We start from the raw sequence: 24,693 nt of genomic DNA, 5'->3' as shown, positions 1-24,693 counted from the left end.
AAAGGACAGAACTACAGACTGGAGTAGCCTTGAGTAGCTGGTGTCTGCCCGTAGGTTTGGAGACAGCCTCATATACTGTGGGCTCTACAAAGCTAACTGAGCTACCGTGCGCCTCACAGGACACTGTTCAGAAACACTCCCAAATCATGTGTTAATTTAGTAAGAGAGGAGAATTTAGAAGTCAAGCCATGACAGCTACAATGGTCCTACCATATTTGGCCAGTTGTTACTGATGGAGGCCATCACAGTTTAAAAGGGTCAAAATGAAACCAGGCTGAAAAGAATCTAGAAAAGTCATCATGGAAAGAATGGTTGAGAGAATGAGGGCTATTCTTTTGAGGGTGGTGAAAAAGATGACTTCAGTCAGGGAAGTGGTACCTAGCAACTATTTCCAATTGTCTGCAGAGTTACTAGATTTAATGTGTGTGATACCAAAAGACTGAAGATGGACAAGTGGACGACAGTTTATGGATGACAATTTCAAGGACTGGCTTTCATCTCAGTACAAAGAAAAAAATCTTCCAACAATCAGACCTGTCCAGCAATGAAAAAACCTGCCTCCAGAGGAGGTGAGCTGGCTGTCAGCGGCTACAGAAAGGACTCAGTAGAGAATGGCCACTTGGACAGAAGGACTCAAATCCCTTCCAATTCTAAGACATTAAGAAATGGAATAATTAAACTTAGCACATTCATTGTTATGCATAGTGTTTAGCTCCTAAAAACCAGAGAAAACTAAAACAAAACTCTGAGCTCAACAGGAAGGAGGTCTTACACTTTCACTGTATTCCAAGCTAGATTCTTGATTTTTTTAAAACTAAGCCACTGAAATAACACAAGTTAAAAATCAATATCCCTCATGGAAAAACTAAATTGTGTCCTGAGACAGTATTTATAGTTAGCATTTTAAGAAAATTAGGAAGCTGTACTCATATACGCAATCGATATTTTATAGTTCTCCCACAAACTACATTGGCTATTTTTACCAAGATCTACAGAAGTCCACAGAAGAAAAAATACATAAGCAGTTGAGTTAGAATTTAGGATTTAAACAAAGCAAACCAAAAGCCAAATCAGATGTATCAGCAGTCCAGAACATTAAAAGACCCTGAGAAAATCTATCCAATCAGACAAACAGGTAAAGGTAGAAAAATGTCCATCTTAATGACACAATTTTGGGACGCCTGTGTGGCTCAGTCAGTTAAGCATCTGCCTTTGGCTCAGGACATGATCCCAGGGCCCTGAGATCAAGTCCCACATCGGGCTTGCTGCTCAGCTGGGAGTCTTGCTTCTTCCCCAGTCTCTGTGCCCTCTCTCTTTTTCAAATACATAAATAGAATCTTAAAAAAAAAAAAAAAAAAAGGATGACACAATTTCTAAAAAGCAATTTTGGGTCCAGGAAGGCTTCCAAAAGACATATACACATAACTTTAGGGTAAGTATTTTTGTTTGGACAAGAATGGAAACAAGACTAGTTTTAAAAAAAAAATAAGAGGACAAGACAATTAATAGTTTAAAAACAGTGCTTGTAGGCTCCACTGGTATACGTACACACACATAATATATACACACAACACACACACACACACACACACACACACACACCCTATATACTGCCTACACCCCACTGCATTATGCCAATGATTCCATTCAAAGCACCACATTTACTGAGGAAGATTTTCAAAGAAATCAAAGTATTATGACTCCATGGAAAAAGGAAACAAACCGAATAGAGAACCTTCCTACTTGTCAGGCGTTTTACACAGACGACCCCGTCTGATCCTCCCAACAACCCTGTGAGGGGGCGGTTCTTACAAAGGAGGAAATCAAGTTAAATTAACTTTCCCCAAAGTTTACCAAGCCAGGAAGAGATGGAGCCAGAGGTATGACAGACTCCAAAGCCCAACCTTATTTTCTCTATGCCTAACAGCCAACCGCTGGAGCCTATCACTTGCTATGTCAAAACCCACTAGAGAACTTCGACCTGGAACTTCCTGCAGGTGTGTTAAACTTGTCATCACCCCAACACCCGACTGCCCTCCTTCTTTAAATGGGGCCACTTTTCCCCACCATCGCTGAAGCTCAACCCTTTGAAGGGTTGCATTTGGCTCTGCCCTTCCCACCATTCGCAGGCACAATCTATTCTATTAGGTGCTACTGTCACTACCTCAGCTTCTCCCAAATCCCCGTTTCCATTACTTCTACCCTATACCTGATCAAAACTGTTGGCCACCATCTTAGGTATGCTCCACTTTCTCTCCACTACAACCCACACTATACTTCCCTACGAGAAATGATAATCGTGCCACTAAAGGAGTTTGAGGAAGGCACTGACTCCCAGGCACCTTCCTATTTATAAACTCAATCTGGAATTACATGTAAGTCCCAAAGGACAATTCTAAATTCCATGCCTACATAATTCTACCACCTCTAGGTTTCAATCAAAATACCCTCCTCTCAGATATGACCCCTCCAACAATAACACCCTGCTCCCACTTTCGAACTGCCAGTACCTTTCCCACACCCCTCAAGGTTCAATTCTAATGCCATCTCTCCCTCAGCTTTCACTGATGTGTTGTGTCATCCAGAAGTACATTAAACAACTATTAAGTACTAACTGTATGTTAGATATTGGAGATACAAAAAGAACTCAGTAAGTTTATACAAGTAACTTCAGTGTTTAAAAAAAAAAAATCATTCTTTTTTAAATAGCACTCAGTATAATCTGCCTTATAAAACAATTAATTGGGTGTATGTTTTACCTTATGAATTCCTTAAAAGTAGAGGCCACTTTTTACTCCTATTAACAAGTGTACACTGGAATACACTGATTTAACAAGAACTTATGGATGTTAAAAGTCTGTTCTCATTCCCCCTTTTTTTTTTCTTTTTTGGTTTGTTCTCCCTACTTTCACTCTAGAACCTTCCAATCCAGTTTCCAAATAGCCTGGATGATCTATTTAAATGGGAATCTGATTGTCAGTCCCACATTTTAAAACAAGGGCTTTACCTTGGATTAGGCAATGAAACCAAAATCCCCAGGCAACAAAGGAAAAAAAAAAAAAAGATAAATTGGACTTCATCAAATTTAAAGACTTGTGTGTTTCTAAGGAAAACATCAAGAAAGGTTTAAAAAAAAAAGAGAGAGAGAGAACAGAAGAAAATATCTACAAATCATGTACCTAATTCAGGGACCTGTATCCAGAATATATAAAGAACCCAACAATGAAGGAACAAATGAGCACATCTGCAAATGGGCATAAGATCTGAATAGACATTCTCCAAAGAAGATATACAGATGGTCAACAGCAAATGAGATGTTCAGTGTCATTAGTCCTTAGGGAAATGTAAACTGAAATCACAGTGAGATATCACTTCACACTCACTAGGGTGGTGAAAACAAAAAAGACATACATTAACAAGTGTTGGCAAGAATGTAAAGACATTGGAACCCTCATTCATTGTTGGTGGGAATATAAAATGGTTGAGCTGCTTTGGAAAACAGCTGGCAGTTCCTCAAGATGTTAAACATGGTGTTACCATATGACTCAGCAACTCCACTCCTACGTATATATATACCTGAGAGAGATGAAAACATATGCACACAAAAATTTGTATACTAATGTTCATAGCAGGTAACAACCCAAGTGTCCATTAAATAATGAATCAAGAAACAAAATGTGGTATGCCCATATGACAGATTATCTAGGGATAAAAAGGAATGAAATACTGACACATAACTACACCGATGAACAAAGTTGAACCTTGAAAACATGCTCAGTGAAAGAAGCGAGATACAAAGTCACATCTTGTATGAGTCCATTTACAATATCCAGAGTAGGCAAATCCATACAAAGGGAAAGTCAATTAGTGATTACCAGGGGCTGGAGGGAGGGGGGAAATGGGGAACGACTACTAACGGACGCAGAGTTTCTTTCTGGGGTAATGAAAATGTTCTCCAATTAGCGGTGATGTGATGATGGTTGCAGGATTCTCTAAGGACACTTATGCTTTAGGTTTTTATGCTTTATAAGGATAAATGCTCCTTTATTCAAGTTATCTCTCAGAGCTGTTAAGACATAGAAACTAGTTAACAGTAACAACAAAACCCTAGCCACTTCTCATCTACTTGCCCTGGAAGGCCAAACTCCCCCAGTCATCCCTTAAGCTCCTATGCCAACCCTCAGAGCCTCCCTTCTACCATCTCCTACTCACAGCACTCCAGAAACACCTGCTTCCTTTCCTCCATGGAAAAAGCTCACTCCTATATGAAGTCTCGCCACACGCCGTCCCGTCTGCCCCCAAATCTTCACACACCTGGCTCCTACCCTTTCTCAGGGCTCAGCTTAAACATCACCTCCTCAGAGAGGCCTTCTCCGACCTCACATCACAGGCTTAAGTGGTTTTCCCAATCACCCTCTATCACTGCACTACCATATTTTTGTGGTAAAAGTATACAGGATATAAGGCATAACATACACAGGGTTACCCTGATTATTTTTCCCTTGTTTATAGCACATCTCCCATCCTGCCTTAATAGGCTATCAGAACATTTGCTGAACTGAACTGACACGAAGAAGTTTATGATTCCGGTGCTGAGAGACTTTAACTGATGTTACAAAACAGACCACCTGACAGGGAGGTGGTAATGAATGCCATATCAGAGGTACAGATGGGTCTGACAGAAATTTCAGGAAGAAAACGATGTGTAGCTGCCAACAGCTGTGAAAAATCTTCACTGAAGCAACGAGACTGAAAACTGAGAGATTAAGGGAAGTGTGAAAGGCATTCCAGGAGAAAGGCACCCCTGAACAATGCCCTCCCCACCTTGTCCATGACCTCAACACTTCACCCACACACACATCCCACCGTGACTCACGGGAACATCATGTGAAACCTAGAACTTGAACCCGAGTAAGTGCCTCAAGGGTACTTCTGCATCCTCCTCATACCTATTGCAGGCACAGAAGCATCTGCCAAATGGCTAACGGAAGAGCGGGTTCAGGTATTATGCTAGAAGTCTTAACAATTAGAATGAAAGGCAACTTCTACCTCCTCACAATTACGTCAAGTTTCTATTTTAGAACTTTCGGAGCTCTTTTGGGGGGAGGGAGGAAGTCAGGGTTTCCTTATTTAGATTTAAATAAAAATGTTTTAGGAACAGAACAACAACAAACCACGTACCTCTAGCCTAGCCTTGAAGAGCCTTCTGAAGCTCAGTGTCCTTGTGGACCGGTGAGCTGTAGTACGCGGCCCCCTGTGCTGTTTGTGAGGCAGGAAGGGGATATTTCACTAGGTATTGGAGTCCCTGCATGACCTAATGGGCAGTTTAACCCAACCTAGGGAGTCCCAAGTTTGAATACCAGCTTCTCTATTTAACTAGCTATTTGACCTAAGGCAAGTACGGCGACCTCTCTGAGGCCATTTCTTCATTTGTAACATGACGGCGTTAACAACTGCTCTGTAGATGTGTGCATGAACTAGAGGACAGTATTCATACATTAGCCAGCGCAGGGCCTAGCACGCTCGACCTCCCTGACCCCCATCGCAAATGTCAGTTACAATGACCAAGTCACAAGAACTACAAAGTGCCAAAGTCAAAGGCGGCTGGTCAGTAAGAAAGTGCTGAAGAAAAGAAAATAACTGATTTCTAGCCTTTGGGGAATTTGATGAGCAGGAGTGACTTTGCATTATTTCAATACTATCAGCCTTTCTGGCTAAATAAGGGGTATTTGCTGCCAGGCCTGTCGTTTAACCAGTACAAGAACTCTTGGAACTTGGACATCAGACTGTTAAAATATAACATCAGCCATCTAATTGCACTTCGTGAAACTGGACAAGTGAGACCTTTCGTACCATGTCTTAAAGGCTAACCTGAGAACTAAACACCAAAGTGAGGCAGGTAGGGGGAGCACAGAGTAATTCAAAGCCTCTACTACCTGCTCATGCTTTAAAAAACTAGTTTGCTGAAAGACAATACATGATCAAGCCATCCAACCCATAATAAAAGAATATTAAGAAAAACAATTTCCAAGTCCCTAAATCTTCTCACAACATGTATTACACATAGGGTGTTAAAGAGCACACTAGCCTAATATAATACCATTTCACATTTACTCGATAGATTTTAAGGGATGAGGCAATTCGGTATGTCCGTTGGAACAGGTGGATGTGCAGCTAACAGTCTGGTACCCAATCTACTAGGTTCACGATCAGGTGCCGTCACTTGAGTTCGAGGAGTCTGAACCAGTAGTTTAAAAGCTTCAAACTATGATGTGGCTGTATGTGTGCATCTCAAAGGCAAGCCCAAGTAATGAAAGCTGGAAAACGTAATACAGAGCAGGTATAAGTACCCTTTCCTTTGATAGTAAAGAGGTGACTAAAGACCAAAATAATAACATAAAAGATGTGATCAAGACACAGAAGCAATGATCTCTTGTGGGCCACAAGAAAGCTCTAGAAAGTGTGCAGCTATGTGGTGGCAATGACCATCCCATCTCTTGATCTGGTAGCGGGACTCAATCTGTCAAAACTCAGCTCAGCAGTCATCTCTAGAAAGCATTCCCTAATCCCACCGCCTCCTCAGTGCTGGGTGGGTCACACTTCCCCATGTGCTACAGGACCTACACATGCACATCTTTCAGCCTCCATTACTTTCTCCTAGTTTGCCTGCCTCTGCCTATCAACTTAGAAGCTCCTTCAGGAAATAGACCCTGTCTTGGGGAACCTGGGTGGCTCAGTCATTAAGCATCTGCCTTCAGCTCAGATCACGATCCCAGGGTCCTGGGATTAAGCCCCACATCGGGCTCCCTGCTCAGCGGGAAGCCTGCTTCTCCTTCTCCCATTCCCCCTGCTTCTGTTCCCTCTGTCAAATAAATAAATAAAATCATTAAAAAAAAAAAAAGAAAGAAAGAAATGACTTTGTCTGACTTCTTCGTATCCCACAAGCCAACAGTGCTTGGCACTTACACATTTGTTGAAAAGACCTATTTACTAGGAGTTCGGGGAAGCATGCTTTGTACACCAAAAGACTGTAGATACCCTAAATTCTATCAACAGAAGACTAGTTAAATCAGCAGTTCTCCAAGTGTGGTCCAAGGACACCAAGGGTCCAGGAACATCCCTTCAGGGGTGAGGTCCCTTTTTCAAAGTCTAACTACACATCTGTGTGAAGCCAAATATTCTTTTAGTACTTTAACCAACACAATGCAGCATACAAACTGAATTTATAAAAATCCAGCTTTCAGAACACCTGGGTGGCTCAGTGAGTTGAGTGTCGGTTTTGGCTCAGGCCATGATCTCAAGGTTGTGAGATCCAACCCTATGCGGGGCTCACACTCAACCCAGAGGCTGCCTGACATTCTCTCCCTCTCCCTTGCACGTGAGCACATGCTTGCGCGCACTCCCTCTCTCTCTCAAACTAAAGCTTAAAAAAAAAAAAATGACAAAGCAAGTCATTGAAGAGATTTGTGTATATGTGAAAAAACATTACCCTTCTAAGATTTTGTTTTGGAAAAGTTATTTTTCGTAGAAACATGTTAATATGGGTTTATTACTTTTAATGAATCCATAGTATTTTTTAGCTTTCTCAGTTTTAACTTCTAATACAGTTAGCATCTAGAAATCTGCATCTAAGACTCCCCGGAGTTCTCAATGAGTTTTAAATGTGGGACTAAAATGTCTGAGAATGGCTGGTTCGAAGAACTACAGTACAGCTATACAGTAAGAGCATGTGGCAATTTTTCAAAATGAATGAGGTAAACTGATAATCTGCTAGTAGAAACCAACGTCTAATCTATATTGCTAAATTTAAACAAAGACCTGAAAAACAAAGTATAAATCTGTACCTTTTATTTTTTTTTAAAGATTTTTATTTATTTGATGGAGATCACAAGCAGGCAGAGAGGCAGGCAGCGACGGCGGGGGTGGGGGGGGGGGGGGGGGGGGCGCACAGCTTCCCCACCCAGTAGAGAGCCCAATGCAGGGCTTAATCCCAGCACCCTGAGATCATGACCTGAGCTGAAGGCAGAAGATTAACCCACTGAGCCACCCAGGTGCCCCAAATTTGTACCTTTTAAAAAGAGGCAACTGCTCTGCCTATGCATGCTGTATGTATGTATGCAAATTCTCCAGATGAATATCCAAGAAAAGTAATTAGAGGCTATCCCTATAGAGAGTAGCTGGGGAAGGAGGGGTCAAGGAGGGGAAAGAGACTTTCCACACCATTCCTAGTGTATTAATTTGAGAATTTTACCCTCAGGGCCGTTGGATAGCTCAGTCGGTTAAGCATCCTACCCTTGATCTTAGCTCAGGTCATAATCTCAGGGTCCTGGGATCCAGCCCCATGTTGGGCTCAATGGTCAGCAAGGAGTCTGCTTGAGGATTCTCTCCCTACCCCTCTACTCCTCCCGCCTCCATCCAGTTTGTGTGTGTGTGTGTGTGTGTGTGTGTGTGCACTCTCTCAAATAAATAAATCAATCCTTAAGAAAATTTTACCATCTGCATGTTACTTTCTTGAAAAATAAAAGATGGGATAAAAATTATATTAAAATGGGGCACCTGGGTGGCTTAGTGGGTTAAGCCTCTGCCTTTGGCTCAGGTCATGATCTCAGGGTCCTGGGATGGAGCCCCGCATCGGGCTCTCTGCTCAGCAAGGAGCCTGCTTCCCCCCATCTCTCTGCCTGCCTCTCTGCCTACTTGTGATCTCTCTCTCCATCAAATAAATAAATAAAAATTAAATATATATATATATATACACATATATATATATATATAAAATATACTGAAATACCAAACGGGTATTAAACTTAAAGAACAGACTATAATGGCACTGGAAAATATCAAATGATTTGTTGTAAAAGTAAAGTAAGCAATTTTCAAAACCATAATTCACAGTATATTCTTTTTTTTTTTTTTTTTTTGAGAGGGAAAGAGCTGGGGAGACAGGGAGAGAGGAAGAGAGAAAATCTTAAGCAGGCTGCTCTCTCAGTGCAGAGCCCAACGAGGACTCAGTGTCAGGACCTGAACTGAATCAAAGGTCAGCCACTTAACCTACAGAGCCACCCAGGTATCCCATATCTAGTAGAGTCTTGAAAGTCAGCCTGGAAGGATACACTGTATATGAAAGTATAAACAGCATTTCTTTCCTTCCAGTTAGTGGGATTAGAGTGTTTGTCTTATTAGCAGAGTAGTACAGCGGAAGCGTGCTGGGCCCATAAAAGTGTTTGTCTTATTTTTCTTGGTTTCCTAAACCTTTGATAACTTACATATACTATCTTTATAATCAGAAAAACATTGGGGGCACCTGGGTGGCTCAATGGGTTAAGCCTCTGCTTTTGGCTCAGGTCATGATCTCAGGGTCCTGGAATCGAGCCCCGCACTGGGCTCTCTGAGCAGCAGGGAGCCTGCTTCCCCCTCTCTCTCTGCCTGCCTCTCTGCCTACTTGTGATCTCTGTCAAATAAATAAATAAAATCTTAAAAAAAAAAACACAAAAACATACAAAAGAGTTTAAATACATGTGTACCAATGTATGCATATCTCTATCTGTATTTACACAGAATATTTAGTAAGCAAAGTGGTGCATGAACAAATCTTATCAACTTTTATACCAAGACCTTGACTGAGTATTCTTAAGCTAAGCTTGAAATTCCCTTCTTCTTCTACAGTTTAAAAACCACTCTGGTCCAGTCATTTTACTTGTGCCACAGAAGGTATATTTGCCCAATGAATCACATACAGTGGTGTTCTTAAGAGCATACTAAACAGCAAGCCACTCAAATGTTTCATACCAGACTGGTTAGGCATGCTCCAGTCCAACCCGAAAGGTACATTCACCCAAGGTGCTCACGCCAAAATCCTAGGGCTGATTGTGGGCTGCTTTCTCTCCATCACCCCTCCCAAGCAACTCACTCTGTCCAGTCAGCTTGGCCTTCATACACTTCCTAAAGTCCTTCATTTCTGCCTTCACCACTACTGCCCAACCCAAGCCATGGTCCACTCTCCTAGTCTATACTGGTTTTACTGGTACCACTCCTGTTTAACGGGAGTCATTTCATACAGCATCCCAAACGTCAACTTTTAGAAAGTAAATCCATTCGTGTCAGCGCCCTATTCAAAACCTTGAATAACTTTTCAGTGCCCTAAAATCCAATCCAATTCACACTTTCCAAATTTTCTACAAGGCAGGACTCCAATCTAGGTCATTTAAACAATGACCATACTGGCAGCACCTGGGTGGCTCAGTCAGTTAAGTGTCTGCCTTCAACTCAGGTCATGATCCCAGGGTGCTGGGATTGAGCCCTGCAGAGGACTCCCTGCTCAGCAGGCAGTCTGCTTCTGTCTCTCCCTCTGCCCCCTCCCGTTTGTACTCACACCAGTACCTGTGCGTGGGTGTTTGCACTCGCTCTCTCTCAAACAAATAATCTTAAAAGAAAAAAAAAAAAAAAGAAATGACCACACTGGAAGAATGCTCAGATTCGGCTGTGAATGTGGCCAAAGCAAATGTACCCTCAGGGGACAGTACATCCGGCTTCCTGCTCAGCAGGGAGTCTGCTTCTCCCTCTGCCTCCCTCCCTGCTTATGCTCTCTCTCAAATAAATAAAATCTAAAAAAAAAAAAAAGTTACAAATAGTTCTCTTCCAACACCCATAAGAACCCTCAAAGAAGCCAGAAAAAATAAGTTGTAGAGCGGACCTGTAGAAACAAGAGATGCCCCTAACTGGTCAGACCCTTTGATATGGTTTTGGAATACAGGTGAGGTTCGAACCAACCACCAAGAATTCTTGAAGAATTCTTGAGATGCCTTTGGTGCAAAAGGGTCGTTTGTTTATTAAAGCATGAGGACAGGACAGGAGCCATGGGCACAAAGGGGGGCTGCACCAGAATCTTGAGGAGTGGGGATTTTATACTCTCAGGAGTTGGGTTTTAAAAGAACTTTCATATGCTAAAGAGGACCAACCGACCTATATAAAATAACTACAAGACCCCAGAGGCCATGAAGGTTGTTTTCCTTCTAGCAAGGTATTAACATTAAGACAGTTGGGAAATTCCTGGAAGAATGTCACACTTGTCCCACCGGGGGTTGGGAGGGGGTGTCAGGGTGCCAGCATGTGCTTTGTCTTCAGTTAGCCTTCTGCTCCCTCAATGCCTTGACCTGGGCTATACCAACCTTAAAAAAAAAAAAAAAAAATGGAACAGAGAATACTCTAGAAATCCTGTAATACGCCAAGACACTCTATGATCCACACAAAGGTTAACTATTTAAAGTTATTTTAGATACCTTGTTCAACTCTGTCAAGTCTCTCAAATACAACCTTTCTATCTTCCAACCCTCAGTTTTCACTCTTACATAAGAAAAGACACATTTATACTCAAAAAAAAAAAAAAAAAACCCCAAAACAAAAACCTGAGTCCTCTGAACTAGGTCATCTTTTCAAAGAAAAGAGGCTCAGGCCATAGTCTAATTTGAAATGCTAGTCCCATCTGCAAACCCCAGCAAGAGCTGCAGTTAATATTAAGAGCAGAAACAGGTTTGTTCTTGAACATTGTATCTCCCAATCAAGTTCAGGATGCTTCCAAATGGAAATCTGCCAATTTTCCTGCACTTGAGAGAGTAGATCCAGTACAGAATAATGTGATTTTTATAAAAAACAAAACAAAACAAAACAAAAAAAACGCCAGTATTTGTCCAACCCCTAAAGCAGGATTCTCACATCCTTTCAGAGGGAGGTTTCAGTCACCACCACTCAACAGAAGAGATAAGGAGTTTTACTAGGACTCACTACTAAGTGTCGTCCCGTGTGTACATGCACATGCTTATATACACGTACGCGCATACACAGAAAAGTTAACATTCCTTTTAACACAGTGTAGGACCCCCCTCCTGGCAATCTATGAAAACTATCCCTTCTATTTACTTGTGCAAAGTACTAAAGAAAACCAAAGAGAACCAAAGATTTGGGTGTGGGTCTTTTTTTTTTTTCTTTAAGATTTTATTTGAGAGGGAGAGCGCCTGCAGGCATACACACAGAGGGTAAATGAGGGGGAGCAGCAGACTCCCTGTTGGGCAGAGAGCCCGATGTGGGGCTTGATCCGCGGACCCTGGGATCATGACCTGAGCAGGAGGCAGACACTTAACTGACTGAGCCATCCAGGCATCCGGGTCAATACCCTTCAAAAAAAATAAAGTCTTTGATTAAGTCTCAGCAGTACTGCTCCAGGCAGATGAGGCAGAGCCAATGAGTGACAACTATCTTAGGCTAATCTCAGATCATAGTAAATACAAACTTTTACCACAAGTCAAGGCTAATTAAACAGAATGGACTCAATTACTGGAGGTTATCTGACTTATATTCTGCCTTCAACACAGACTTGCTGAACTCTCTTTAGGCACCAGGTACTTCACCATCCATATCCCTGACCTTGAAGTCTCTTTTAGTGGGAACTGGAACACAGTGAAGGTAGAAGGGACAACAAAGGGCACAGGATTATCTTAAATACTGCTACAGCCCTCAGTACCTTGAACACTGTCCCACACATAACAGGTACTTGGTTTAAGTATCTACATGATGAATCAGACAGACTTTTGCCACACGGCATGTGACAGCATCATCAAGCTAAGTGCAGGGTAAAGAAATGAATTCTCTCAGGGCAGATAAGGGAAGACTTCCTAGAAGCCGGGGGTAGCCCTTCCTTCCCTGGATGAGCAGCTTTTCAGAAGGCAGGGCTGCAGGAAAGCCATGTGGACAGGAGTATGCTGGAAGCAAGGTTGGAGCAGATGGCCTGAGATACTTTCCAACTCAAGTTCCCACCAACATTTTATTTCCTGGGGTTTTGTTGTGCTTCATGCGCTCCTTCAAACCTTCAACTCTAATAAAGGGGCACCTAGAGAGGGGCTGTTGTATTTCTCTACCAGAAAATTAACTAAAAGCTAACAACAGGTAACAGAAAAATAGACTGTGGAATGTTTTATTTACCAGGCACTGAGCCTGAAGACTCTTAGAACCAACTTTCTGTGAGAAAAATAATCTGAGAACACCCTCCAAGTCCACCAGACACAAGCCACTTTGAAAAGAAATTGCTGCCCTCCGTTTTTCTTCTCTTTAGCAGATAAGCGGTTTTTAAATTGGTTTTTGCAAAAACTACTTAGCTCCCAAGAGAAAAACAAAATCTAAACAGTCACAGTCTTACAGCAGAGAGAAACTCTGGGAACAATGAAGGCATGTGAAAGGGAACAGAAACTAAAATCCAAAAAAACAAGTAAAGTTAAAAAAAAATTTGTAAAAAGTGAGAATAAGGGAAAACATCTGGAAAGTCTTCAAAACCTCTAAGAAAGTTCAGAAGTAAGCTACTTCCCATCACATTCACTTTAAAAATGGGAAGGGCACCACTAATCCAGGCTGGGATGGACAAGGTGCAGTCTTTCATGCCAGAAGGAAACCAGTTCCCAAGGCAGGTATAAAAAATGCTAAGGAATGGGCTCAAAGCCATTGCATCGTTTCCTCCCCTCACCTTGCCTCCGGCTCCCTACCACAGAGAAACCGGAGCCAATCACAAAACCCTCCGGCTGAGAGCCAGCCTTCCCTCTCACACTGCTCTTCCCCCAAACTGCATTCCAAAACAAAAAGAATAAAATGCAGCTAAAGGTGGTATTAAAATTAAAATAGACCCATTTGAGGTGAGAAAAAATTCAAGGTACGACCAGGGTACACGGAACTCTACACCGTCAGAGGCTGGGGAGGGGAGGGAGAAGAGGCCCAGTCTTTCTGAGAATCAAAATAAAAGCTTGCTTTTTGCAATAGCTTAAGAGATAATGAATAAAACTCTGCCTTGGAGATGTTTCTTAATTCCTAGCTTCTATGCCGTTTTCCAGCACAGTCCTCCGCCCACCTCTTCAAACTAATCTATGCTTCTGTAATGAAGATCTCTGGATAATTAGCCCACGAATGGGCAATAACCACCCTGGTCACCTCCAAGGACAGCAGCGAAGGTTCAGCACCCCGTCTGTGGTTAACAAGTTTTCGTAAAGGAGTTGCTAATTATGAGCACATGCATCCCAGAAGGGTTACGCACTAGAAGCGCCAACAGCCACCTCGCGCCTTTTAATGCCAGTTCATCAGGAACTGGGGTGGACGTGGGGTGGAAGGAGAGGGGTGAAGGGCCCTACTGAAAGACGAAAGGATCAGGCGATCTACACCCCCAAATCCACGACTCCAGTCAAGGGAGACTTTCTCAAGAAGCCATTTCCAGGGAAGCAGGATTTAAAAGGTAATTTATCAGATCGAGCCTCCTACTACGTAGTCTCCCAACGGCCAGGCCCCGGCTTGGGAAGGAGGGGAGTTCGTGGTGAGAGTTTACCTTAGAAGGCGTCCGCGGACAGACAGGCCTTGCAAAGCCACCAGGGCTCTGTCCGGAGGCCCGGGCGGCGCGGAGGGGCAGGAATAGCGCGCGGCTGCGAGACCCGCAGCGCCACAGGCTCCCCAGCGCACAGCGGGACCCGACTCCCACAGGTGGGCGGCCAGAGCAGGGGGCGCGGGGAAGGTGTGGGCACAGAGAGCTTTGCCTTAAAGAGGCAGGGCGAGCGGGAAGCTCGGGTTTTTCGGCTGTCTGAGTGGTTACCGGCTTTTCCCCAAGACTGGAGGAGCCCCGAGCACCTCCCACCCTCCTCCCGGCTGGCCTCGGCTTCCTCCAGGGGCGCGGTTAAGCCGCACGGCCGTGGGCCACCGTTTGCATGCTCCCAGGCACGTACGAGCCTGCACGACCGCACGCGGGCGGGGGAAGGGCGCCCGGGGACCTAGGAGACCCGACCTAACCCGACCCGGCTACGGATCACCCCCGCCCCTCGCCCCCGCACCCCCCACCCCTCACCGGTGTTCGCTTTGATGTTCTCCCGCAAGAAGTGGCCGCTGGAGAGATGTTGGAGGCCAAAGCTCTGAGCGATCCTCTGGCACACGGTGCCTTTGCCCGAGCCAGGCGGCCCAAGGATGACCGCGCGCAGGAGTTTGGAAGCCATTGCCTTCGCCAGGCAGGGAGGGGGCGGCCAAACAGGCAACCCGGACAGCAGCCTCGGAGAAGCCCCGGGAACTTTGTTGCTGCTGCTGCTCCTTCTGCCTCCGACACTCTCCGCTCGCGCGGGGACTCGCCGGGCGCCCCTGCAGGGGGAAGGAGTGACTTTTGAAGACAACCCCTCCCTTCAGCCCCGCGCCGGGGCCGGCTCGAAGGCGGAGAAAGGCGCCACGCTACCCATCCCCGCCCTCCTCGCCCCCACGCCGCGATTCCGTAGGAGTCCCGAGTCCCCGCCCCAGGCGGGGTCGACCTCGGGGGCTCAGAGGGCCGCCGGGCCAAGCCCACCTCCAGCCTTTCCTCTTTCGCTCCGCACGCGGCGTTCGAGGAAGGGGCTAGGCGGCCTGGCATCCCAGCGCCAGGCTCGACCGAGGGGGAAGCCGGGAGGGGCGGTGACTCCACGCGCGCGCCCCGTCGCCCCACGCACGGGGCGGCCTGGGGGCTGAGCCCTTGCCCCGGGCCTCGCACGTGGGCAGCGCGGAGTCTGCGCCGCGGCCCCTCCCCAGCGGCTGTCAGTCCTCCGGAGTCGCCGCCGCCCGCCGCCCGCGCTGACCGCCCAGCGCCCACCTCCGCGGAGATTGGGCCGAGGCGCTCCCTGCCCCGGGGAGCCGGAGTCTGGCCGCTTCTCCACCCGAAGCAATCAAATAAACACGCACCTCGGCTGGGACGCGGCGCTCGGCGAGGCTTCCAGCCCGGATCCCGCTGGGCGGCGCCGCCTCCGCCCGCCCCCACTCCGAGCCCCAGCCGGCCGCGCGGGACTCGAGCCTTACGTAAGCCGGGGAGACCCGCTCCGCGCGAGTCGCGGGCCGGCGCCCCCTCCCCTCCCCGCCGCTCCGCTCCCACCCCGCCCTCTGGTCCCACGTGCCCCGCACCACCCAGCGGGGGCTGCAGGGGCGCAGGGACACAGACCCTTCTCTTGCCATCGCCTGCGGACCCCGTCTGCTGGTGAGGAAAAGGAAAAATACAACTTGTTGATCGCCTACTGTGCGTCAAGTTCGGGGCTGGGCGATTTCCTTGTGCAACAACCGGTCCAGATAGAGTATTCACAGATGAGGAAAGGAGGCTTGGCGTGTCGCCATTCATTCAACAAATGTGTGTTGAGCGCCTACCATGTTCCCGATACTGTTTTAGGCGCTTGGCGCATAGCTGTAAACCAAAGAGGCGGAGTCTTGCCCTGGTGGAACACACAGTTCAGCCGGCGGTTTGAACCCTCACCGGCCTGACTCCAAAGCCCAAGCTCCTTACAGAAGAAGGAAGGAGGGGGTGATCATTCACCTGTGCTCAAGTTCTTAGAGCCAGCTGATTTCAGGACCTCAGGCAGGGCCCAGGATGTTGGCACTACAGTTACAACTCACCAAGTCCAAAGGGTGCTATCTTCCCTCCTCTCCCCTGCGTATCCCACTCTATAGTCTCTCTCTCTCTAAGATTTTATTTATTTATTTGACAGAGACAGTAAGAGAGAGAGAGAGGCAATACAAGCAGGCAGAGTGGCACCTGGTGGCTTAGCCGTTGAGCGTCTGCCTTCAGCTCAGGTCATGATCCGAGTCCCGGGATCCAGCCCCACATGGAGTCCCACTCCATATTCTCTTAAATCTGTTCCTACTCACCCAGCCGTTCCTCACAGCCTTCATTTCCTACTGGCGAAAGTGTGATAACTGCCAGCCCCTAAATCTCTAGTCCATCCTCAGTGCACATCAGTTTCTATTATTTCCCAACCTCAGATAAAAAGCATCCCTTCAGCATAAAATATCTTCAGTCTTGGGGCACCTGGGTGGCTCTTCAGTCTTGGGGCACCTGGGTGGCTCAGTGGGTTAAAGCCTCTGGATTCAGCTCAGGTCACGATCCCAGGGTCCTGGGATTGAGCCCAGAGTCTCATTGTGATCTCTGTCTGTGAAATAAATAAATAAAATAAAATAAAATAAAATATTTTATTTACTAATTTGACAGATCACTAGTAGGCAGAGAGGCAGGCAGAGAGAGAGAGGAAGGGAAGCAGGCTCCCGGCTGAGCAGAGAGCCCGATGGGGGGCTTGATCCCAGGACACTGAGACCATGACCTGAGCCGAAGACAGAGGCTTAACCCACTGAGCCACCCAGCCGCCCCGTAAATAAAATCTTAAAAAAAAAAAAAAAAAAAAATCTTCAGCCTTCCATACATCTTTGCAACCTTCCCTCTCCCCTCCTTCTACAGGCCGAGCTTTGGGGAAATGCATTGCAGGGTTTTGAATGGAACCACAAATGGGGAGGGACAGCCTGGGGAAGAGACTCTTCTAGAGTCCTGGCTGCATCCTCTGAGGGGGAAAGGGGGCCTGAGTAGGCAAGAGCCTGGTGGAGTATTTCTTTTTCTCTGCCTCTGGCAGCTCAAGCCCCCTCCTCCAGCATCTCCAACATAGACAGCCAGCCAGACAAGGCCTAGCCTCACCTAGAGCACACCGAGTCCCCCAGCCTCGCCCAGCGTTTGTTCAGTAGGCTCATCCGCTCGTCTCAGATATCATGGGAGTCTGCTGTAGACATGAGGAGGTTGTTTCCACTGAACCCTTTCAGCCCTTCACCTGGGAATAAACAGAGAAGAGCTTCCGGGGATGTGGGGGTGACTTAACTCTCCTTTCCCTTTCCCTCCATATGCTGTATCATATATAGTGGATACTTTGCAGTCCTCCTCAGACCTCAGCATGCGTCAGAATCCCTCTGAGGGCTTGTTTAAAACAGATTTGCTGAGCCCCTCCTCAGCAGTTTCTGAATCTGTGGGTCTGAGGTGGGCATTTCTAACAAGTTCCTAGGTTAATGCTGAGGCTGCCAATCTGGAAATCAGCACTTGGAAAGTGTGGTTTCCACACTCTGAAAACCACTGCTCTACCACACTGAGCACTGAGACATGGGGAGCTGTGTGGCCTCGCGGCTCCTCTGTCTGCTGTGGGAACTTTGGCCCTTAAGCTCTTCTTGTTCTAAAATGCGGACATTGGATTTAATACTCCTAAAGGTCCCTTTGACTCTATCAAGCATTGATTCTGTGAGTTCCCACTGGAAATAGTTTCTAGCCCTCACAAACTAGATGAACTATAGCCCACCTTCCCTATCACCCAGTTCTTTTACCTACTTTTGAAATGCATTTGTCAACATCACCTTATAATTTCAGGGAACAGCATTAGCCACTCACACCGTCATAAGACTTAGTGCTTGAGGAGTTTAGGAGCTTATGTTATGAAACAGAAAGAGTTGTTACGTACTAAACTCAATAAAGAAACCCGGTCGAGCCTGGAAGCTCGAGCCCTCTGTGAACCTTACCCCTGCACAGCCAAATCAGGTTCCTATAGTCTGACAGCTGATTGGAAGCAGTAGAACTGGAAGAAATGGGTTTGGGAGTCAAACGCCTCTGGGATTAAACTGCAACAGCACCATTCACTAACTCTGCAAGTCTCCTGATCTCTGTGAGTCTTGGTTTCCTGATCTGTAAAAAGGAGATAATATTTATTTCTTAGGCTAGTAGGGAAGCTTAAATGAGCTAAGGTGCATATAGGATGTAACACAGTGCTGGGCATATATTAAATACTCAGTGGTGAACATCATCACTATTACTTTTTTTTAATATTTTATTTATTTACTTGACAGAGAGAGAGAGAGAGATCACAAGCAGGCGGAGAGGCAGGCAGGGTGAGAGGTGAAAGCAGACTCCCTGCTGAGTAGAGAGCCTGATGCAGGGCTTGATCCCAAGACCCTAAGATCATGACCTGAGCCGAAGGCAGAGGCTTAACCCACTGAGCCACCTAGGCACCCTGAACATCATCACTATTATTAACCATGGGACAATTATTTAGCTTCTCCGATCTCAGTTCCTTAACTGTAAGGAATAAATGAGCTAATGTGACAAAGTATTTAGCAGATCCCCTGGCCCTTGGAAGATACTCCACAAATGGCAGCTATTCTTATCACACATACACTCATATAATCAGTTTCTTCCTATTTCCTTTGCCTGGGGTTTTAAAGCTGTTGGTAATATTTATCACAGTGTACAGAGGAATGTACATCTCCGTGTTTGTCTCCCCTAGAGACAAACTGGAAACTCACTCTGAGAGGAGGGGCCCAATCTTATTCATCTGTCTAGCCTCAAAAACATACCACAGTCTGCCTGTAATAAGTGCGCTGTTAATGTTGGCAAATCTCCCTCCCCCTCCTAACACACTGGACATTGAGCCCAGGTGCCTCCCTGCAACTTCACTGGATGGTAATGTGAAGTCCACAGTCCACGTTTGATCTCACTTTATACATCCCTTCATCAGATTCTCCTATCTGGACTGCAGTGCCCCTGTTTAGGAAACATTCGTCATTTCCGTATTACTGTCACAGTTTTACCATAACCTTGTACCACCTTGGTTCTTAGCCACTTATCATGTTTCTTTAAGTATTGACTCAGTTTGCTTAAATAATTTATTTAAAAAAACTGAATGCAACTCACCATAAGTAAAAGGACACACTAAAATAAATAGGAGAAAAAGAAAATAAGGCTACCGAGTTCTATCTGGACTCTACTAACTGTCTGCCTGTGGAGTTTCTGAACTTAGTCTTTATTTAAAAAGGTCGGGGGGAGGGTGTTTACCAACTCATAGAGAGGTGTTTGAGACAGATAGCATCTAAATGAAATGTTCTATCTGTAATCACATAGCTCAAAATAGAATTAGAAAGGGAATACTTTCTTTTTTTTTTTTTTTAAGATTTTATTTCTTTATTTGGCAGAGAGAGAGACACACGCAGTGAGAGAGGGAACACAAGCAAGGGGAGTGAGAGAGAGAGAAGCAGACTTCCTGCTGAGCAGGGAGCCCGATATGGGGCTTTACCCCAGGATCCTGGAATCATGACTGGAGCCAAAGGCAGATGCCTAATGACTGAGCCACCCAGGCACCCCTTTTGTAACATTCAGTTTAATAGTGTCTAAAACCAGATCCACATGCCACCTAGAATCATCTTTGGTCCCATGTGAAATTATCTTTTGCATCATCAAGGTTGCATGTCACATACTCTAATGTACTTGTAAGTGTACCTTTAAAATACAACTCACCAGGATTTTTTAAAGGATGCCATCACCCCAACCATAGTTCAAAGATAGTATACTGATCCCACTTCAAAAATTAAGCGCCCCACTCCCCCACTGTTCTTCCAGCTATCAATTCTTCATCACTATCTTGCAGGCTGACTTCTGTTATATTTGTTGGAGACCGTATGCTCCGTGAACATAGCGCCTTCATCTTTTCCTCACGGCCTCCACATAGCTAGGCATAGAGACCAGACACGAAGGCAGACATTATTATACAGCCGATTCACTGCTGAATGAATGAATGGACAAAGCGACTTCTCTTTGCCCTCCACGGAGCTTCTCTGGGCAGACAGAAGGAAGGCTAGTTACTCCAACACATCAAGATTCAGAAAAGAAAGCTGGAGAATGATGGGAAGAAGGGGGAAAATACCCAGCCCTGTGTGCCTGCTGCCTTCTCCCTGCAGGCACTCATTCAAGACTCAAGAAGTCAAAAGGCTGCACTGAGAGAAGAAATGGTGACTAAAACACTAACATGGCATTGTTGGTGAAAATGGGAAATTCTTACAAGTGAAAGAATCATCCCCCAATTTTACGAGTTCACTGGGTCATTAACCTGTAACATCTCACCAGTCGCTGAAAAGAGGCAGTAACGTGTGTTCGACAAGCCTGCTCTCTCAGACACACAGGTTCCCAGGGCAAGCGGTCACAGAAGGAACTGGGATGAATGCGATGAACATTCTTCCTATCTACCTGGCGTGACCCATTATCCTCCATGAGCAACAACTTACAAATCGCTCCTGGAATAACAGTCTAGCATAGAGGGCCTCTCTCAAGAGCTGAAGAGGTCAAACTACCACCTTTGATCTTCTCCCTGTGAAATCCCCACAAGCAAAATAACAATCAGTTACGTTCTACCCTCCACATATAATGATACAACGATGATGTCTTGCTCAGAACTCTGCTCTCTGGTGATACATTTGGTAGTAGGCATGGACAAGCCTGTTGTCATTCCTTTCTCCCTCCACCTTCCTAACCACGATCAATGGCAGAGTTCCTTCTGGAAGTTGCCTTGGAGTTAGTAGGCATTTCTGGAGACAAATGTCTTTGGGTGTGTCTTTCCTCGGTGCTAAATCAACTCCCAGAGGGAATGCATGTTCTTCCTGTTCCAGCTGGTTGGAGAGACTGGAACTGAATACTGAGTTTATTCGAGTTGGGTCCCACTTGTGGGAGCCTTTTAAGTTTGATCTTCTGGTAAGGGCAATAAAGAGTATTTATACTATACATTATATATAATACTAATTCTTACAATAGTCCTATGTCATAGGTAGCCTATTATTGTGTGTCCATTTCACAGACCTCAAACCTGAAGCAAGAAACTTGTCTGAGATCCTAGACCCATTAGTGGAAGATTAAGGACATAAATTAAGCATCCGGACTTCAGAGCCAGTGCTCTTTAATCACTGTGCTATGCTGATTCAGAGACCTCTGGAGTAACATTGTTATCTTTTTATTTTTTAGATAAAGAAATTAACACACGATAAGGTTGGGTATTTTATCCCTCAGTGTCATGAGCCAATAAGTGGCAGAGCTGGGATCCGAACGTACGTCTCAGGGTCAAACCACATAACCACAAACCCCACTCAGTCTTCCTAGTACTTGAGTGAAGAGGCTCCAAAGAGTGTCAGAAGAGTTCTGAACCAGATTGCTGGTCTACAAAGAAATACTAACAAAGAGAAAGTCACTCGTGTGCAGACCGGTGGGCTCCATCAGCAGCCAGATAGCTATAAAAGGCTCGTCTCACTAGGACTTCCCTCTCAGGAATCTCCACAGGTTTTAACTTACAGCTTCCCTTCCTGAACCTGCCAGTTCATCTGTCAGCATCCTGCTGCCAACCAACAGCCAAATCATTGCTGTGTCCCAGGTTTTGGTCTTGCTGCCAGACCCGTTGGATCTGACACTTGGCTCGCTCTTGCTCTGGCTCTCGAATGGCATCCTCACTCTGTTCTTCACATGGCCACAGGCCAGCCTGCCAGCTCTAGGGTCAAGTTCCAATTGTCCTTGCCTGCCACCACCATCACCTTTACCACAAATGTGGCTAGTCCCCAACCTGCAAGTCCCAAACGTGGCTCCTAGATCCCCAATCCAGATCATAGATCCCACTTGTTGGAGAGGTCACTAGGGACAAGTCGTTCTGAGAGACAAACCAAAAAGGTAGAAACAGAGTATCATTTCAAAGATACGTCTTGTTGGAGAGCCGTACAGAAGACCCAGAGGAGAAACAAAGGTCAAAAAGGCAGTCACCAGTTTTAAGATAGACTGATTCAGTAAGGGTTTCTGAGTGAATTCTAAGCATGGAAAGGCAAGTTGGCACAAGGGTTAAGAGGATGGGCTCTAGAGACAGAGTGACAAGGTCAGGCTTTAGCTCAACCTCTTACCAGATGTGTGACCAGCAGTTCCTTCATCTGTGCTTCATTTTTTCCACCTGAAAAATGGGAATAGAAGCAGTTTCCATCTCATAGGGTTGTTGTGCCTACATGAGTTAGTATATGCAAGGCTTGGAACGATGCTTGGCCTGTGATATGCATTATATAAGTGTCAGTTTCACTATTATTGGTTCTTCAACCCCCACAAAGTGCAACATACTTCATGGCTCTAGAGCCAGGTTCTTGGAAGAATTAAGCCTGTCCAGACAGATTTATTCTACTACTAGGGCTACCCTCATGTTATATGTGTGTGTAATTTGTTTTTAGATAGAATTTCATATATTAAAAAAACAGCTGTCTTGGGGTACCTAGGTGGCTCAGATGGTTAAGCGTCTGCCTTTGGCTCAGGTCATCATCTCCAGGTCCTGAGATCCAGCCCCATGCTGGGGGCTCCCAGCTCTGCAGGGAGTCTGCTTCTCCCTCTGCCTCTCCCTCCTGTTAGCCCTCTCTCTCTCACTCAAAATGAATAAATAAAATCTTAAAAATAAATAAATAAAAATTAAAAAACAGCTGTCTTGTCATATCTGAAGCTCTCTCTTTTTTTAAAGTTTATTTATTTAAGCAATTTTTACACCCAACGTGGGACTCAAATTCATGATCCTGAGATCAAGAGCCACATTTCTACCAACTGAGCCAGCCTAGAACCACAAAGCATCTCTTCTTTATGCTAAATATTCTGAATTATCCTGGCATTCCTTAAGTAATATGGTATCCTGCTAGAAACTGCACAACAGTGTGTTTTTTGCGGCTTATGTAAGAAATACCAGAAAGTTCTCCTGTTCAGCCTCAGAAGAACATATGGAAAGAATTTTCCCTTCTTGCGGTGCCTGGGTGGCTCAGTGAGTTAAAGCCTCTGCCTTCAGCTCAGGTCATATCTCAGGTACCCGGATCAAGCCCCACATCGGGCTCTCTGCTCAGCAGGGAGCCTGCTTCCTCCTCTCCCTCTGCCTGCCTCTCTGCCTACTTGTGATCTCTGTCTGTCAAATAAATAAATAAAATCTTTTTAAAAAAAGAATTTTCTCTTCTTAATGGAATATAATAACAACAATAATAGCTACTATGTACTGAATATTACTAAGCCATCTAATAGATCTCATTTGCACTATGCAAATTTCCAGGAGTTCAGATGAGCCACAGAAGATCCCCAAACGGATGACACGGGACTTTCCACATAGATTATACTTCTGTCCATGAAATGTTCTGATTTCCCTTCATGAAACAGCACCCCCTTCCCCCCCACCCCCACCCCCGCAACCCCGTTATCTCAGGAGTGGCTACGTGACTTATTTGGGCAAAGGAAAACAGAAACTTTAAGAGCTGGGGTTCCCATTGACCTTTTTTTCTTTGAACAATGGTCAGCAAATGGCTTAATTCCCACAGTACAGATGAGCTCACCTCCCTACAAAAGTCTGAACCATGATAGACATGTATCGTGAGCAAAAAACAAATTTTCATTGTTGTAAACCACCAAGATTTTTAAGGTCAGTTATTATCCCAGCATAAGTTAGCCTATCTTGACTCTTCCATTTTCAGTCTTCAATGCTAAATGTTGCGCAGAAGTCCTATTGATTATATTCGTATAATATGATTCAGAATCCCTTCACACACTGGGTATTCTTTGGATGATTATGTTCTTCTAAGGTGACATACACAGCAATGCATTAAGCATTCCAGATGTAGTCTGACAAGCAGTCTCTTCTTCTGGGCACTGTTTCTTCTCTAACAGGATAGCATATTTTTACTTTTTTTCTTTTAGCTTTATTGAACTATAACAGACATACAGCACTATGTAAGTGTAAGGCATAGATCATATAGACTTGACTTACATATACTGCAAAATGATTACTGCAATAAGTTTAGCTAACATCCATCATTTCATATAAGTGCAAAAAATGTATTTTTCCTTGTGATGAGAACTTTTAGGATCTACTGCTTTGACAAGTTTCAAATATAGCACACAGCAGTGTTAGTTAATACAGCAAAATAATATTTTCCCATATTTCAACCCATGATCCTTCTCCCTCTTCATGTAATAGCTAAGGAATTTTATGCCCATCATCTTAGAAAGAAATAATGCAGCAGAAGAGAGAAACCAAGTCTTTTCTTGGCTTTTTTGGGGTTAAG

The 24,693-nt window shown here is 45.1% G+C and overlaps 1 protein-coding gene across 7 annotated transcripts in view; it reads right to left on the bottom strand.

The window, feature by feature from the left end:
* AK4 (adenylate kinase 4) overlaps nt 1-15,815 on the bottom strand; it is a 66,007-nt gene extending 50,192 nt beyond the window's left edge. The window contains exons 1-2 of one of the 7 annotated variants that reach the window (XM_032844851.1): nt 15,715-15,815; nt 14,864-15,147 (exon numbers count right to left, since the gene is read on the bottom strand). In XM_032844851.1, coding sequence (XP_032700742.1) covers nt 14,864-15,008 — 145 coding nt within the window. In that variant the 5' untranslated portion in view covers nt 15,009-15,147; nt 15,715-15,815. Of the gene's footprint in view, nt 1-14,353; nt 14,372-14,863; nt 15,148-15,346; nt 15,459-15,485; nt 15,503-15,625; nt 15,644-15,714 lie in introns of those variants that run through there. The other 6 variants (XM_032844858.1, XM_032844857.1, XM_032844852.1 and 3 more) reach the window with 6 other exon arrangements.
* Nucleotides 15,816-24,693: the final 8,878 nt, after the last annotated feature.

This window comes from Lontra canadensis, unplaced genomic scaffold, assembly GCF_010015895.1.
Source record: "Lontra canadensis isolate GAN:19392208 unplaced genomic scaffold, GSC_riverotter_1.0 scaffold158, whole genome shotgun sequence".
Lineage (NCBI taxonomy): Eukaryota > Metazoa > Chordata > Mammalia > Carnivora > Mustelidae > Lontra > Lontra canadensis.
This window is presented reverse-complemented; position numbering and strand designations above follow the sequence as displayed.